Source organism: Carcharodon carcharias, chromosome 18 (assembly GCF_017639515.1).
Source record: "Carcharodon carcharias isolate sCarCar2 chromosome 18, sCarCar2.pri, whole genome shotgun sequence".
NCBI classification, from domain to species: domain Eukaryota; kingdom Metazoa; phylum Chordata; class Chondrichthyes; order Lamniformes; family Lamnidae; genus Carcharodon; species Carcharodon carcharias.
This window is the reverse complement of record NC_054484.1, coordinates 50,946,281-50,964,950: the sequence shown is the minus strand read 5'-3', so window position 1 is coordinate 50,964,950 and position 18,670 is coordinate 50,946,281. Positions and strand designations below refer to the sequence as shown.

The 18,670-nt window shown below is 43.3% G+C and overlaps 1 protein-coding gene across 1 annotated transcript in view; it reads right to left on the bottom strand.

The window, feature by feature from the left end:
* The window catches only part of LOC121290452 (cilia- and flagella-associated protein 47-like), a 661,534-nt gene that overhangs the window by 416,104 nt on the left and 226,760 nt on the right, over positions 1 to 18,670 (bottom strand). The window contains 3 exon segments of the mRNA XM_041210889.1: positions 1,117 to 1,230; positions 10,478 to 10,566; positions 17,731 to 17,881. Coding sequence (XP_041066823.1) covers positions 1,117 to 1,230; positions 10,478 to 10,566; positions 17,731 to 17,881 — 354 coding nt within the window.

Genomic DNA, 18,670 nt, shown 5'->3' with positions numbered 1-18,670 from the left:
GAGTTAGTTGCCCTTTTGGATTGTTAAAAGTGGACATGAATGCATGTAAAAGGTACTTAAATTCAGTGGAATTGTCAAGCTCATTTGAACTGTCAAAAGGAGCTGTCAAGGCATTTAAAACTCCTGTCCTTTAAAGATTTGAAAGAAAAACATCTACAGTGTTAAAAAATGATCACTGCTTGCTATCTTACTCAGTTTGTTGACATATGCCTGAGGGTTATCATTGCATGACTGATGTTACAACCTTTCATTATCACAGGGATGCACAATCTGGCCACCTTGTTGTCTACCAACTCATTTGCCTAAAAGGTGAAAACCACTATTGGCAAGCAAAGTTCTACTAAATCTCTCCTTGATCCCAAGGGCCAATAAGTAAAACAACAGAACTGAATAAAGAATGTTAAATATGTTCTAATGAAAGGTCACTATGACCTTTAACTCTGTATTTATCTCCACAGGTGCAGCTGGACCTGTTGCGAACTTGAAGCATTTTCTGTTTGTATTTCAGATTCCCAGCATCTGCAATATTTTGCTTTTGCCCCAGAACATTAATGCAACTTTACAATTTGCATTTACAAATATGCATTCTATACATTTCATGATCCTAGGCAAAACATTGCTCAAGGGCAGTTGGAGATGGACAAGCGACACTCATCTCAAGAACAAATATTGTTTTTCAAATTGAAGATACAGTAACAAGTAAATGCACCTCCTCGTGCTAATGAGCCAAACAGAACACAGCAGAGCTTTCTCAATCCTCAGACTGCTGTGATACCTGATTTCAGCTGTAAAGTGTCAGTGAAAATGCTACAAGTGACCAAATTACCCCATCTTAAGGAAGGTGAATAATGTTTGCCAAATTCCAACTCCTGATTGCTGTTTAATCATCCACTTTGAACAAGAATGTTCATGCATTTTGAACGAGGACAGGATCAGTTATGATTGTGATCCCCCCTTATCTATTCCTTAAGGAAGCAATCATTTGAAACAATGATAAGCACAGGATTAAATTCAATCTTTAAACTGCATTTCTAGTTACACTGTCATCAATTGAAAAAGCAATTAATTGGACAAAAAATAAATTTAAAACAATCTAATTTAAGTTTTGAAACTTACCTAAACTTTATATTAGTTTTTTGATTTTGCATCTTCACTTTATCAAGTAAGGCTGCAATACATTTAAAATCCTCAGTCTCAAAAAGATTATTCTGGGTTTCCATGAAAATTATCCTAGAAAAAAAAGTGTTGTCTAATTAAATTATTCACAACAATTATTTACGTGCTGTCTCAAATTCTTTAACATAAGATGAAATGCAAGACACATTAGGAATGAATTTCCATGGAGTCTTCTATTCAACTGCAGTAACTTTTGCAGAAAACTGCAGAAACTTTGGTGCTTAGAACGTTTATCCAAGATTTCCATGACTCTTCTGCTGAAGTCACTGTGGAAGAGGGAGAAAATTCCTGTAGAAATTCAACCTCATTATTTCCTTTGCAAGATAAAGGCCGGGATTTTCCAGCCCCACCGTGGCAGATCCCGCTGCCGCAGATCCAGCGAGCCAGCCAAAAGTCCATTGACTTCAGTGGGACCGACAGATCCCACCAGCAGGTGGGACCGGAAAATCCAAGCCAAAATAGCGCACGCTGGTAAATAATTGCTCCATTATGTGCAAATGTGATTTATTATCAAGACACCTAAAGATGATTTATTTTTAATGTAACTGATGCAAGTGATTTTCCAGAGCTTATAATATTCAAATAGATTTTTCTACTTGTGGTACTCTTATATCCTCCCCAATTTAGAAAGTGTAGCAATCTTTGTCCACTATAAAGTTAACAGGCTATATTTAACCCCAGTGACTGTGCACATACATCAGAGGCTTTGGGCAGAATCATTCCAGATTTACACTAAGTGCGGTAGCGGGCGTGACAAAGGTCGTTTTACCCACCGGCCGCAATGGCGGCTTCTCACTGTATCATCCCAATCCCACTTCATTCATCATGCATTCCCGGGAAACACATCATTTCGACGGTAGGTGGGCTCTCATTCGCTTGCCACATCACGTTGCCAGGTGCCAAATCTAAAGTGCAGCCACACACATACCTCTCAGTGCTTCCAACCCAAAAAGACAAGAAAAGCAAGAAGACTGCAGCCCCCCAGTTTAATGATGCGTCCCCTCAAGCGCCTTTTGAACACGGGGGAGCCCACCTTGATGTCCTCTACCCATGCTCTGACCGCAGGAGGGGCAGCAACATCACTAATCCAGCATGGGAGACGGTGGCAGCAGTGGTCGGCGCTAACGCCCTACAAAAAGGACAGCCACCCAGAGCCGATAAAGGATGAATGATCTCTATTTCGCCAGGGTAAGTCACTCTTTTCATCATCTCAACTTACACACTCACAAACCCATCAAACATCCACAGGACCTTCACTCACTACCAGTTCAAGAGAATCACCATTCACTCTCTCACACTCACCATCATAGTCTTCATCCCATCCATGGGACCACTCACTACCCACAAATGCCAGGCATCATTATCATCTGAGATAAAAACAAAAAAACTGCGGATGCTGGAAATCCAAAACAAAAACAAAAATAGAATTACCTGGAAAAACTCAGCAGGTCTGGCAGCATCGGCAGAGAAGAAAAGAGTTGACGTTTCGAGTCCTCATGACCCTTCGACAGAACTTGAGTTCGAGTCCAAGAAAGAGTTGAAATATAAGCTGGTTTAAGGTGTGTGTGTGGGGGGCGGAGAGAGAGAGAGAGAGAGAGAGAGAGAGAGAGAGGTGGAGTGGGGGTGTGGTTGTAGGGACAAACAAGCAGTGATCTGCTTCTATCACTGCTTGTTTGTCCCTACAACCACACCCCCACTCCACCTCTCTCTCTCTCTCTCTCCACCCCCAACACACACACCTTAAACTAGCTTATATTTCAACTCTTTCTTGGACTCGAACTCAAGTTCTGTCGAAGGATCATGAGGACTCGAAACGTCAACTCTTTTCTTCTCCTCCGATGCTGCCAGACCTGCTGAGTTTTTCCAGGTAATTCTGTTTTTGTTATCATTATCATCTGGCCTGACAGATGTCCTGCTTAGACTTTCTCCATCTCTATTCATGCAGAACAAGTTAGCACACAACATGAGGGACAGGTAACAGTGGTGGAGGAATGCCTGAAATCAAGGTCCTCACGGACTTTGAAAATAGAGCCATCCAGCTGACCGGCGAGGATCTGGACTGTTCCCGTGCTGACGGTGAGGTCAGCGGTGGTCTACCATGTGAGGATCCAGCACTGCAAAATTGATCAGACAACCATGCTGAGAGTGATGTGTCCTGTTTCACAGGTCACTGCCATGTACTAATGATCTCTCCCTGCTTTTGCAGGCAGATCTGGGAAACAGCCAATGGAGTCAGCAACCCAGGGCCTCCGATCGAGCCCAAAGAAACCTCTGAAGAGGAATCTGAAGACACCCTCATTGAAGCACTCACCCACACCCTCCACCAGTGCAGAGACACACATCTCAGTGCGACCTAGCTTTAGAGTAGCCTTGGGATCACAATCTGACACAATCTGATCCACAGCAGGTGGCGGCAGGGACTTACCAGTTTTCTGGCACTCGGAGGATGGCTGAAGGCCACAAATCTGCTGAGTCTAAGTCAGATGATGAGCCTCTGGACTAGGTGAAAACTAAGTTGCTGGAGCTACAAAGGAAAGCTCAGAAACATCAAGAAGGGATATCTGCTGCACTCCTCAGGTTACAAGGCACGATGGAGGAGCCTGTCTGCCTTTAGGCTGAGGTGATAGCGCCGGCATGCCAATGCACCGAGGTCACCACTGGTAGGATGGTGGCTGCCATGGAGACCTTGGTCCAGGACATCGCTCCTACACTGCTGCGTGGGCTGAACTCCATCCCTGATGCCGTAGTTGGTCTCCAACAGTGTGTATGGGAGACGGGTGCAGGCAGCTCAATCTCAGTCCAGCTACCCCTTCTCCTCAAGAGGTCAGCCTCGGACACCCATAGGGAGGAGGATCAGCAGGTGCAACCTCGGGGCCATCCATCCAGGTGACACCTGCGGCGCCCAGCCCATCCAAATCCCCTTTTCCTGTGACCCCAGCAACTCCAGCTCCACAGGCTGAGATGGGTGCCACTGCTACACAGCAGGACCCCAAAAGCAGGCCAGGGCCCTCCAGATCTCAGGCCTCCAGAGGACGCTCATCAAGGTCATCAAAGACAGTTAACAGGCTGCCTCCGCCTCTGCTGTGGATGTCAGGGGAGCACTAAAATGTAGCAGCAGGGTTAGCAAAGTTAAGAAGATGCAGTTGCACAGCATGGGCATGAGTGTTAATCACTTGTACTTAATGTCTCCTTGTCTATGGTTTTTTGTTTTGATAAGCATTGTTGACGTCACTCAGATGTGAAACGTTGGTTCCTGCCCACGACAAAGGCAGGTGTCTCAGTCCAGGGCCTCTTCAGACCAAAGTGATGGTCTGGCTTCACACTCACTGGACACATTAGTGATGCCTGCACTTCAATGGTGCTTGTCATTTCTGCCAGAGTGTCGTGGGCAGGCATCATAGAGTTCCATCATTCTCTCTGTGTGCTCTCAGCACCTTTGAGGTGGGGCTGCCCCCCCCCCCCCCCCCCCACCCCCCGCCCCGCATCTCATCAGAATCTGTAACCAGTGATGTTGTGCTACTGAAGGGGTCAGGTGCTGAAGGCTGACTAACAGGTGCACTTAAAAGGTTCACAGCTGCACCTCTATGATATGACCCTGATCACAGAGTACAAGTGAGCTGTCCTTGGCCAGACAGGAGTCAAATATTCACAGAGGCTGTGTGGAGATCCATGGAGTGTCCTCACTGCAAGTCATCACCATCCTCCTGGAATGGATCAACTGTTAGGGCCTCCGCTGTGTTTCCATGGCAGGAGCCTTATCGCAAAGGGTACGTGCGCTGCCGTCAGCCAGACTGGAATCAAACATTCATAGATGCAATGTGGGGATCTATGGTATCTCCTCATTGCATGTCATCATCCTCCAGAAATCCAGCAGCTATGAGGGCCTCCCGAGCTTGCCTGCCTCATCTGGCCAACGCAATGGCCTCATCGCTGTCATCGTCACCTTCGAGGACCTCCTCACACATCCCCATCAATGTCCTCCTCATCGAAGGAGACCTCCAGCTCCTCCATCTCCTCATCAGTCAGCTCCCCTCCCCCTTGCAGCGCCAGATTGTAAAAGGCGCATCAGGAGACGATGATGCATGACACCCTCTGCGGACTGTATTGCAGGGCTCTACCAGACTGGTCCAGCCATCATAACCTCATTTTCAGCAACCCAATGGTTTGCTCCACCAAGGTGCGAGTTGCAGCATGAGCCTCGTTGTACCTTCGCTCTGCTGACACCCGCCACACAGGTATCATCAGCCATGTCCTCTGCAGGGGTAGCCCTTGCTGCATTTAGACATGGACTGTTTCAGTATCTGAGGAGATATGAATGGTGTTGAACATTGTGCAATCATCAGCGAACATCCCCACTTCTGACCTTATGATGGAAGGAAGGTCATTGATGAAGCAGCTGAAGATGGTTGGAGTCGTCAATCAGGCAGCAGATGCTGGATGTCCAGCAAGATGCACAGGAAAATCTGGTGAAGATTCCCGAGGGTCTGTGTGCCATGGTCTCTGTCATGGAGGAGGCCATGCAGCGTGTGAGCCACTGTGTTGACCCTGAGCTCCGAATGCACAGTCTCCTATGAGAAAGTGGCGATTCTCATGGAGAAACACAACAGGAACAGAATTATAAGTTTCTGCGGTTGCACTCGGACCTGCGAGCCCACACACTGGCAGTGACCTCAGGAGGTCACTGCCAGTCTAAGAGATGGAAGAGGCACCTAGTCTCTCTGCTAGGTCCCCGTCCATCATTGGTCAGCAGGGAGGTTCAAACCGACTTCATGCTGGCAGATGAGCTGATTCTCATCTCCGTGACCTCCTCTCAGGGCACTCTGGACGACTGCAGCAGCTCCTCTGCCCCTGTGCCACTGACTGTGGCATCTGATGATGCCGTGATGACTGAGGAGTGCCCAGCCATGGCACTGGATGCACCCTCCCAGGTAGCGCCTGCACAGGCTCCGCCGGCCAGAGGACGACCGCCAAGTCAACAGGGATGACAGGACAGCATAGTCAGCATGTTGCCTCCAATGCCACTGCCAGCGACGGGTGGGGGGTGGGCACCAAGACGCAGCACTTGCAAACATAATGATGGCACCGTGAGCACAAGAAGGGGTTTCCATGGGTGAGATTATTTCATTAGATCAGTTTTAGATATTATTTTTGTGTCATTGTTAGCACGAGATAAAGTTATGTTCCTTTTGTGTAACCCTCAACAAGAGATATTTATTTTGTTTTCATGACCTGAGTGCCCTTCATGGTTTTCACAGGTGCAGAACATGGTAGTGGCTTATGATAGAAGGGAGTTGCTGTAAACTTTATTACAGAGGTTGTGATTCAACATTGAGGTCAGAGGATGGCCTCATCAGGAATGTTTAGTAAGGGTGCCCTGCCCTTGAACTGAGTTTCAAGCCATGCCTTGGATGCCTAGCTGAACGTGCGGAGAATCAAGACCTCCCTGATGTCCCTACCTCCCAGAAGATTCCTCACATCTGCTTCGATGTCCTCAACCTGTGCTTCCCTCGGTTCCTCATCAAAACCATCGCTTGAGTCACCTTCAGCAGCCTTTTGAGCTGACTCTCTGTCTTCATCCTCCAGTGGGACCCTGCTTGACAGAGCCAGGTTGTGCAAAGTGCAGCAGACAATGACTAAAAGCGACAGGCACTCTGGAGGATATTGCAGTGCTTCCCTTGATCAGTCCAGGCATCTGAACCTCATCATCAGCAGCCCAATGGTCCACTCTATTACCTTGTAGATGCATGACTTCTATTGTATCTCTCCTCTGCTTCTGTCCTTGGGTGCTGGAGTGGCTTCATGAGCCACCTTTTCAAGGGATAGTCTTTGTCACCCTGTAACCAACCATCCAACTGAACTGGGGCACGAACAGCCTTGTCATCTTGGAGTGTTGCAGGATGTAGGTATTTTGGGAGCTTCCAGGGTACCTTGCATTGACTTGAAGAATCTGTGTCAATGATCGCAAACTGAGTGTTCATAGTGTGGAACCCCTTGCTGTTCAAGAAGGCACCCATCTCACCTTCTGGTGCCTTGAGCACAGTCTATGGCACCCTGGGTGCAGGGGAATCCAGCAACAGCTGTGAAGCCTCCGGCTCACTCAGCCTGGCTGGCTTCATCGGTCCGGAAATGAATGAAGGCCCTGATTCGTCTAAAGAGTGCATCAGTGACCAGCTTGATGTAAATGTGGGCAGTAGATTGGGACACATCACATACAATCCCCATTGAACCCTGGAAAGAACCAGTGATAAAGAAGTTGAGGGCTACTGTAATCTTTAGAGCCACCTACACAGTTGGAGGCAATTTCCAGCACAATTTCTGGCATATGGAGGTAACAGTTTCCCGAGAGACGTGGAGCCTCCTTCGGTACTGGACCTCAGACATGTTGATGTAGCTGGAGCGCTGCCTGTAGACTCTGGATACAGGATAGTGCCGACATCTGCAAAACCTTCCACCTTGCACTTGCTGCTATCCCTGCACCCCATGTGGCTGCAACTCTCTTCCCACTGGTTGCTCTCTGGAATGCTGCCTGCAGACACCTGCCTTCCTCTCCCTTTTGGCCCTCACGTCCTCTTCAGAGGAAGCCCCACTGGTGGAGTATACAATCCCCATTTGCAGAAATGCAGATGGCACTGTTTCGTGCACATCTAATGTCGGACACTATGTTTTGAGCTTTGCAAACATGGGCTGGTTGGGCATGGTCTGTACACTGCCCGTTGCAAACAGCAGCTGGGATATGCTGTTTGCTACGATCGCCCAGTCTTTGGGATGTACAGCCTACATACCTAGCATCACACTTTCAGTGAAATTCATATACCGCATTACTCATTTGTGCGATAGGCAGAATGTCTTTTTCGCTTGACGGCAGCATCCTGTTCTTGGCAAATACCATTTCTGTTGCTAGCAGCGTGAAACAGCTAGCTTCACCTGTTGCTCAAATTTTTAAGATCCCTTACCCTTCCATGATAATCTGCGGTAGCCTGGGCAATTTTCAGGGCCAGAAATGACGCTCTTAGGCCCCTTCATGAGATTATGTGATATACAGTGTGAAATGATCTGACCAGGGTAGCTATTATCCTGCAGGGTGCTTTTGATGCACCCTATTTCAGCAAGCCTACCTTCACTAGTCAATATACGCGTTGGGACTCTTACAGTTCCACACGCTATAAGATTAGTCATAATGGCAGCCTTGTAAATAGGGACCAAGTCATTTGCTCACCATGCAAACTTGATGCTGAAATAGAGCACATCAAAGGCATCCTGCAGGTAATGGCTGCCTTGATCAGATCATTTTGTGTTGTAAATCATGCAAACTCATGAAAACACATTAGATGTAATTCTGCGATTGGACAATATTTGCTAAATAATCCTCGACGTGCTAAGAATTACGCTGACAACTAATTTAAGATTGTCAGTCAGGCTCTCAATGTGGTGCATTTGGATGTACTGGAAGCTACATATATTAATACACCGGGCCCTGTTTTTTATAAAAACATGTACATACATTGTTGCAGCTAAACAAAGCAAGTGACAGCCATTTGCAGACTCATTCCTAAGAGCAATGCCTTGACCAGAGTCAAGCTGCCTTGTTTAAATTTCAAACAATGCTTGGCAGTTAACTGTCAGTCACCATCACGGTGCATTCTCCATGGCAATGCAACTTGCCAACAAATCAGCACTCTCTTCACATATAGTATAAATAGTTGTTTTCCCCCTTATGTTGGTATTCTTGCATGTGTTCCTGATCAATGCAAGACGAAAAGCTTAGACATGTCTCTTTTTCCAGCAATACTCAAGTTCTGTACTAACAAACGACTAAATTTCTATTTGTACTAATAATTCATTTAATTTGCTTTGAGCATTCCAATATAGCACCTTTAACTTTGATATTTTAAAAATGTTCCCTGTCTTCACTTTAACTCACAAATGCCCTATTAACTTTGTTAATAGCCTTGTCCCATCCTAAACACTCTGCTTATTTTTACCCAAATGCTGGTCTGGTCTACACCCTTGATATATTCTTTGATGCTTTTGAATTTGCCCTTTCCTGAACTCTCCCACCAACCTTCCTGTGTTAGTTTAATACCGTGTCTCCTGTCTACTACCATAGTTAATCAATCCGCCAGGCCAATGGTCCCAGTCTGGTTGAAGTGGAGCCTCTCCCAGTGGAACAGCTTTCTCTTTCCCCAGCATTAATACCAATAGTCCAGGTGAAAACCTTGACTCCCACACCACTTATTCAGCCACACATTTGAACTTCTAATCTGTTCATCCCAAAGCCAATGTGCACATGGCTCAGGTAAAAATCTAGAGGTTATTCCGTTTTGATATTCTGCCTATTAATTTGGACCTTAACTCCTCAAACTCCAACTTTATAATCATTCTAGTTCTTCCCATGGCATCAGTTCCTATGTGGACCACTCCAAATTCATTTTGAGCCACAAAGAGATGTCTTTCAAGCTGGCATCAAGCAGGCAAAATAACATTTGGAACTCCTCGTCACAGCTACAGAGACCAGTATGTATTTCCCTGACTATGCTATCACCTATCAATAGAACATTCATTTTCACTCCCCCCACTTGAATGGCCTCCTGCACCTTCCCATCCACCCTGTCCTTGTTCTCATCCATACAGGAAGGAAGTACCTTATACCTGTTAGTCAAAGTTAAAGGCTGAGCTTACTCCATCACTACATCCTAGATTCCCTTACTTGCCTAACTCACAACTACACATCCCTGTCCATCATCGCTGACCAATCCTCAAGTTCTACTTAACCTAAGGGATGTGACCGCTTCCTGGAACAGAATGTCCAGGTAAATCTACCATTCCCTGATGCTCTGCACAGTCTGCAGCTTGGACTCCAGTTTAATAACTCTAAGCTGAATTTTCTCAAGCTACAGATACTTATCACAGATATGGTGCTCCGGAATCACAATGCTCTCCCCACATTTCCACTTGCTGCAGTTACAGCAAACCACCTGCCCAGCCAATCTAACTTATTCGATCATTTCATTCATTAATTTTTAACTGAATTGAGTATTAGTTCTACTAATTAATTGATTTATCTAATTTAAGTTACTAAGTTACAGTCGCCCAGCTTAGAGACAAAAGTAAAACACCAGCTACTGGAGAGAAAAAAAGAAATCAGCACCTCCTTTCCCCTCTGCACTGAATTCCCATTTGTACCAAATTCCCAGTTTGGACAAAGTAATTTATAAAAACATATTTGGCTTATATATTAGAGCAACAACTTATCAGATAGGTTTTATATTAGTTGTTTGCATGTCCATGAACTTAAACATACCTGAAATCTCCATTTCCATTTAAAGGGTTGGTTATGTTTAATTGGACAGTTTTCTGCTCATAGCATGGAGATTCACATTTAAAAGTATCCTGAAAATTCAAAAGAAGAAAGCATAATTCAAACAGCAACAGTTGTTGCACAACCATATGCAAACAGCTATAAACCATTGACAAAATAAAAATGATATTGCACTCAATAAAATTAAGAAAAACTGCACAAAATTAAACATTTCTCAAATTTGTGCTTGGTGATGGAATGAAAGCATTTCCATTTAAATTGGCCAGTGATAATGGTCCGAATCCTCCATGGAGTGGCCATCACTGCCGGATTGCCGCTCTGCTCCTTTTCACTTATCTCAGTCTGGAACTGGACATTTTTTGCCCGGACTCCCAGTCTGAGCCAGCTGAGAAATGTGTAGCGCAGCTGCCCCTGGAGGCTGGCAGTGCAGTGCAGGATCATCAGGGAAAGTGAAGTCAAGCCCCCTTTTTATGGCACTAGCTGCTGTATTCTGTTAAGTTTAAATATCCCAGACACTTTGAGAAGCTGTGGTAAACATCTGTAGCTTGATAAAATTCAGCTTAGAGTTGTTGAACTGGAATCCAAGCTGCAGACAATGCAGGGCATCAGTGAATGGTAGATTTACCTGGACACTCTGTTCTAGGAGGCAGTCATGCCCTTTAAGTTAAGTTAGGGTTGCTCAGTGGTGAGGACAGGATGTGTAACTGTGAGCGAGGCAGGTATGGGGAGAGAAGGTAAGTATGCAAGGTGAGTGGGTGAGGTGGGTAAGGTGGGTCGGGGGGAGGGGTGTACGGTTAGTCGGGGGGTGTGGGTGGTAGTAGGGATGTGGGGGTTTTTTGTGTGGTAAGTGTCTAGATGGGTTTTTGGCGATTGTCTATCCTCCCACAGTATGCTGCTCAAGTCTGTAGTTTCTTAAAACTATTACTCTTTATTTACAACAAATGTTCACACATTTGGACCTCTAATGAGGTTGAAGCCTCTCCTCCTTCCAGATCTCACTTAATTCTCAGTCATGTGATCTGACATTTCATCATCTGACAGCATCATTTTTGATTCTGATGTTGATCCTTTACTCTACACATCACCATAAATCTTTACCGCCAACATATTTACATACATCTACATCGCCCTGAACCACCCCACAACAAAGTCTCAGGCTTCACAAGGTTAATCTCTGAGGTGCCTTGACCAATTTCCCTGATCTCATTCTGATCTCTTTTTAAGGCTGAGGCTATTCCATACTTTCCCTTCTGTCAATGTGAGTGTTCTTCTCCTGGGTGGCTGTAGAGCTTGTAGTAAGTCTTCTTCTTCATCAGGGTCTGAGTAGTAAGCCCAAGTTTCTATTGCCTTTCCAAAGATATTAAGACGCTGCAGTTTCTCCTTATGATACCCTGGTCTGTCTCAATCCAGTACAATCTTGGTTGTGGAGTTTTTTTCAATGATTGTGCCTTCCTTCTGATGGTCTCGGACCCATGTTCTCTCCCCGGGCTTCAGCACTGGTAACTCACGTACTCTATGCCTGTGATTAAAGTTCCAAGCCTGGTTGCTTCTCTGTTCTGCCTCACACTGTTTTACCCTCTCGTGGTCATTCATGGTTATAATGGGTTTGAGGTTTTGTTTTAGAGATAGATACCGTCTCCTCAATCTCCTACCCTTTGGTAACTCTGATGGTGAGAAACCATTTTGTAGTGGTGAGGTTCAATAATTCAGAAGAGCTAGATTTCTTCAATAAATATTTGATGGTTTGTACCCTTCTCTCAGTTTCTCATTCACTTGAAGATAGCGAGGTGAACTGGTTACATGAACAAAGCCATGTTTGTTTGTGAAATTGTGGAATAGCTCATCAAATTGCGGCCCATTGTCGGATACTATGATGTCCAGGATGCCATGTGTTGCATAAATACTCGAGGGACTGGATGACTCCTTCTGCTGTGAAGCTATGCAATCTGTTTACTTCACTCTATCGTGAGTCGTAATCAGTGACAATAAGGAAGGTCTTCCTCTTAAATTCAAATAAACCCATTTCCAGGCACTCCCACGGCCTTGATGGAAAAGTAGAAGGTAAGAGTGGTTCTTTTTGTTCTTGGCTGTTTATGGCACAAGTAAGACTGTTAGAAATCATTTCTTCTATAGAGCAAGTAATGCCTGGCCGCCAGGTTGATTGCTGTGCTCTCGCACAACATTTTGCTATTCTTAGGTTACCTTAGTAAAATCTTTGAAGAATATTAAGCTGAAGTGCTCTCAGTATGATTATTCTCTCATTGAAGACGAGCAAGTTGTCAAAGACAGCAAGGTCCTCAGATTAGTGAGGATAAAGTCTGGCCATCCTTCCAGACAATATTCTCGGATTTGTAAACATTCTTCATCTCATTGTTGGGCTCATTTTATTTCCTGCAACGTTTTTGCAATAGCTGACAAGTGTTGAATGACTAAGGATGTATATGTTCTAACCTCCTCGAGGAAATGTAAATCTTCTTGTTTGGTTCATTCTGATGGTATTCGTGACAGTGTGTCTGTCATTGTTTGATACTTTCCTTGCACATACTCTATGATGGAGTTGTATCTCATCAATCTAATCTGAACCACTGCATTCTGGGTGGCATCTTTGCAATTTCTTTAATGTTTGGGTGATTAGTAGCTTATGGTCCATTTCGATTTTGAAATGGAATTCCATTGTATAGTCTGAAAATTTTCCACTTGCCCATGTTACTGCCAACGCTTTTTTTTTATCATGGTGTATCTTTGTTTGGTTTCTGTTAGTGACTTAGAGGCATAGTAGACTAGTCAATGCTTGCCATCTCTCTGTACTTGAAATAACACTGCCCTCAAATTTGTAGGCAATGCTTCTGCTGCTACTATGCTTGGTAATTCTGGGTCGTAATGTGTCAAGATTTCAGAACAGATTAAAAATTGTTCAATCCTTTCAAAAGCATTTTGCTGGTCCATATTGCCCCATCACTGTTGACCCTATCTCAAGAGCTGTCTTAAGGGTTTGATGACCGCTACTAAGTTTGGTAGGAACTTGCCAACTTGGTTGACCATCCCAAGGAATCTTTGAAGCTCAGTAATGTTCCTGTTTTGTGGAACACTTTGATTACTTTCATTTTTTGTGGATCAATTGAGATTCCAGTGGCTTGTAATATGTAGCATTGAAACTTCATCAAAGGTTTAGTGAACCCTCATTTTTTATTCAATATTAAGCCTACATCCTGTAAGGTTCTTGGAACTGCTCTAACTCTGCTGTCATGCTTTTGTCCCATGGAGCCATGTATAAGTATGTTGTTCATATGGTGTATTACTCGTTCCATGCCTGCTAGAATGTGGGACATTGTTCTCTGGAAAATTTCTGGAGCAGATGCTATTCCAAAGGGCAATCTATTGAAAATTAATGACTGAATGGTATTATAAATGTGAGCAGAAATCTACATTCTTTGTCCAGCAGTAAGTGCCAAAATCCATTCTTTCCATCCAACTTAATAAATAAAGAGTTCTAGGCTAGTTTGGCAAGGCTCTCATTCACTGAGGCTAACAGGTTGTTCTCATGTTCCTCAGATTTGTTTAATGGAGTTAAATCCACGCAGATTCTTATAGAGCTGTTTGTCTTGGCATGGTGACTAGTGAGATAACCCCTTGTTGCTGCACCTTTTCTATTTCACCCTTAACATTGTACAAGAGTGAGTGAGGAACTTTCCTTGGAGTAAACAGAAAAGTTGGTTTAGCATTGTCATGAAAATATAATAATTCTTATAATATTGTTGTGAGTTATTGTAAAAGTTGGTTAATAATGGGGTTTGGATAGTGTGTGGGATTTAACTGAATTGGTGACAGCTGGTCCGGAGGCATTGACTCATCAAAAGAAGCTAGGTTAGAAATGCTAAATACGTAAACATGGCTGAAGTTTTAGAAGGTGAAATGAGGAGAATTTTTAGATAATCAGAGCAGTGTGAATTTCAAAGAGATGGTAGGATGTTACACCTAGCCTGAGAAGCTAGGCCAAGCAGTGTGTTTATTTTTTCCAAAGGTTACTGAGAGAATTAGCACCATGAAAGGATTTATATTATGAGAAAGGTAAAGTTCCAAAGACATATGGGAACAATGGAATTTGCATTAAAAGGGAGAAACATGTATAAAGGAAAAGAGGCTATGTGTGAGAGACAAAGGCATTATAAGACTACCAGAGGTGTGAAATGCCTCCAGTATTTGTGCATTAAACTGTCTATAGAAACCAAAGCTTGAAAAGCCACCTTGAATTCTACTGTCCAGGGTATTGTGTTTGACTTACCTAGATCTGTTTAAATCTATTTTTTAACCATTGCCTTAAAGGAGGTATAAAACTGGAAGCCAAATTAATTAGGGGGTTTAGGAGTTATTATCGCAGTAATATGTAGAACTATGTACGTGCTTCTGTTAATAAATGTTTAATTTAGTTTTGTAAAAAATCTCTAGATTCTTGGTGGACTTATTACTACTGAATTCAGGGCATGCACCTCAAAATACAAATTGCAAAATCATTGTGCCTGCGTGATCAAGTTTCCCTAATGGATTTGATCTGCCTGGCACATATCATCGGCTGTGTCATAACAAGCATCAACTTGTAAGGTGATATGGTACTCTGTTTTTAACTTCCCTAGTCCTGTAAACAAATTTGGAAATTCTTTCCAAAATGGATTGCTGTAGTTCTCATCAGAAACTTCACCTACTTTATAGATTCCTTTTAGTTTTAGACATACCTTTCTGCTTAGTAGAGAGCACCCTTGATTTTGAATGACAGAGAGGTTCAAGGATTTCTCAGTCTTTATATTTCAGCATTGCCATGAGTCGGCCTTTCACTTTTAATGGGCACCACACAACCTTGCAATTTAATAGATGAGGGATGCAATGTAATATGATTGAGCCGTTTGACTTCATCTGATAAGCAGAAACTGCTTCTCCTGTGTATAGTTTGAACCCTTGAGGTGTCCATCCACATCGAGTTTAATACTCCAGTATTTGTTTTCAATGTTATTTACCTCCCCAAGGAAAATTAGTTCCTTTGCTTATGGTTCTTCCAGTTTTTGTGGCTCTGTTTTAAAACGTTCTCCCTCTTTTTACAGATTCTCAGTGATTTTGAGCGTCATAGAGTTTTGAAGTGGCCTGGTTTACCTAAGTTGTGGCACTCCTCCCCCTGCTGGACATTTTTCTTGTTTGTGCAGTTTGTCCCCACCACACCGAAGACATTTCAAAATGGCACCTTTTCCCATTAGGCTTAGGCTTTGGCACACTATCTTACGGCCTACTAAGTGAATGGTCTCATGCAATCTTCTCCATGGGACCTTTCCCCACAAACAAACGCCTGATTCGGTTTCTCAAGTTCAATTTGCCTCATGATTTGCACAGCTTTTAAATCCTCTCTGTTTGGAAGAGATCTGATAATCCTTCATCTAGGATCCCGACTATGATTCTGCCTTGAATCTAATCATCTTTTAAGATTCCATAATCACAGTTCCCTGTCAGCCTTTATAGATTGTTGATGAGCGAATCCATGCTTTCGTCTGGTCTTTGCTTTCTTTTATTAAATTTGGCCCTCTCAATTCTTAAATTCCGACAGACACTAAAATAAGAGTCAAATGCCTGCAGGACTTCTCATAAGAAATTGAAGTCTCATCAATCCCTTGCCTTTCTATCACATTGTCAGTAAAATAGATCCTTCTGCATAAAGTATGTACTGACATTGTCTTTTTCAATCTTTTTTATATAATCCTGAAGCAGTTCGGTGCCATATGAACCTTTTTTCCCCAGCTGTCCCTGATCTGGGCATGTTGCAAGCCTTCTGCACTCAAATGATTCTGGGAGTGATAGTATGGATTCCATGCTTCTACTGAGCCCTAGAAGTGTTCCTGCTTCTGTGCTGCTTCAGGCCTGTGCTCACTGCGGTCCAGTCTCCAGGTCTGTGTCTCAGCTGCTCCCACGATGTTCCAACATCTTGCTGAGTCTTAATTTATTTATTTTTTGTCCTTCCTTCAAGGACCGCTTTTCTTGCCAGCCTTCCTTCTTTTTAAGTGTTGCTGGGTCTTTTACTCACTGCCACCATGTTTCATTGTGTGGTAGGGTTCAAGGCAGGCTTTTGGTGATTGTCCATTCTCCCAATGTATGCTGGTTGAGTCTGTAGTTTCTTAAAATCACTTTTTTATTTACAGCAAGTATTTACACATTTTGGATCTCTACATGAGGTGGGAGCTTGTCCTTCCAGATCTCACTTGAGTCATGTGATCTGACATTATTATTAAATCAGCATCATGTATGTTAACCCTTTACTCAACAGTGCAAGGTTAGTTGGAGGTGTAGTTGGGGGGTTGGGTGGAGTCAGGGGATAGTCTGAAGTGTGAGTGTGTGGGGGTTTATGGAGACAGTTGTGGGATGGGGTGTGTTAGTCAGAGGGTGCATAGGCAGTTAGGGGTCCAGTGGAGGCTTGGGGGTTGGGATCAGTACCATAGTTAACCAGGAGTTAAAACTGGTTTTAATCTTTCTAACTTTTCCTGGGCAACTATTCTGCAAAGGGAGTCAGAACCACCCAAAGTCTCCGACTTTAAAATTGGAGTTTTGGAGGGTTCCAGACTCAGGATAATTGCCCAACAGAAGTTGAAACTTCCTGGGCAATTTCCAGGCAGTCCTTGCATGGGGACTTCTGAGGAGTCCCCCAATGTATCTTCTGGGATACCTCCGGGGCATGACTCTATGGAGAACAGAAGATTTGGGCCAATATTAGTCTTTTGCACAATTATCAAGGTAGCCTATCAAAATCTCAAAAGTACACGCAATGAAAGAAATACAATAAAAATATTCATTTTGAACTGTTGTATTTTCAAAAGTCATAATGATGCTTTTCTTTCGTATGATCGTGGAGCAAAAAGCAGCAGGTACCATGGATATTTTCCAACCCAAGCTAAGTTCAAAAATTAACAGTAGTAACTGCCATGGAAACTGTCACACAGTTACCAATAATCAAATAAATCCTTCTCCCTCCTTGGCTGTCTTTACCAAATAAATGCTGAGCAGGTTAATTACATGGTAAGTCTCAACCAATTCAATTGCGATCATGTAAAATGAATGAAATTCTCAGGTTAGCAATGTGATATTGTTATGAAGAATCACTCAATTAGAAAAGAAATGCTATCTATACTGACCAATGGGATTCTTCAAAAAAGGACCCACAAATAGATGCATAGACATAAGATCATATGTTCATATTCACTTACAGTAGGATTAACGCTGTTGATTTGTGACATTAATAAAAATGTAGTTGTGGTGGCCGCTATTCCTTTCCTCAATCTTGATGCAAAAACCAGCAATGCTTGTTCTACCTTCATGAACCGGCTTGTGAATTCCACAATTATATCAACGTGACTTCTGTGAAAACAAATGTTGACAATTCAGCTCGAAAAACAAACATCAATCAAATGGATCAACATAACACGCAGAAAATTGCAGACATTACATTCAAAATTTTCCAACATGCTACTAGTATTGGGTAACGTTTCATGCCACCAGCACATATTCAGAACTCACCTTCAATATGTCACAGTCTTCATAAGCACTCAATCCCAATCTCAACTTCAATTTATCATGTTCACAACAATATTTATGTATTAGGAATATGCTCTCTCATTGTGCCTGCAATTATTTGAATGCTGTATTGCAATATTGAAAACATTTATGCAGATGAAACATTGCAAGTAGTAACTGAAATGGAAAGAATCAAACATCTGCCATTCTCATAGTTGCACTTAAAGCCAATTCCACCTGTAAGCCAGAGAATTTCCTTTCTTCAACAAGTATGTAAGGAATTTCAATGCTTTTATGAAGATTACACATTGTAATAATTTTTTATTAGCATATTTTACTCTCCATACTTTCTTACTTTCTCTTTCAGTTTTTCCCCGACGTTACCTGGGGTCACAAGAATGCTGGTTGATCACCTTCATAACAACCATCTTTTTTTGAATTTGGCTGGGAGTTTTACAGCTGGATGCCTTTCATCCTGCCAACTCTCCCCATTTGGGCCAGGGACTGGCACCGATACATGCTGGCTTGCCTGCACTAGTAGCTGGGTTGTTTTACTCTCCATATTATCAAATGCAAACCAATCTCAAAATGAAATATCCCTGTTTCCCTCTCTCAAGAAAATCAAATTATGCA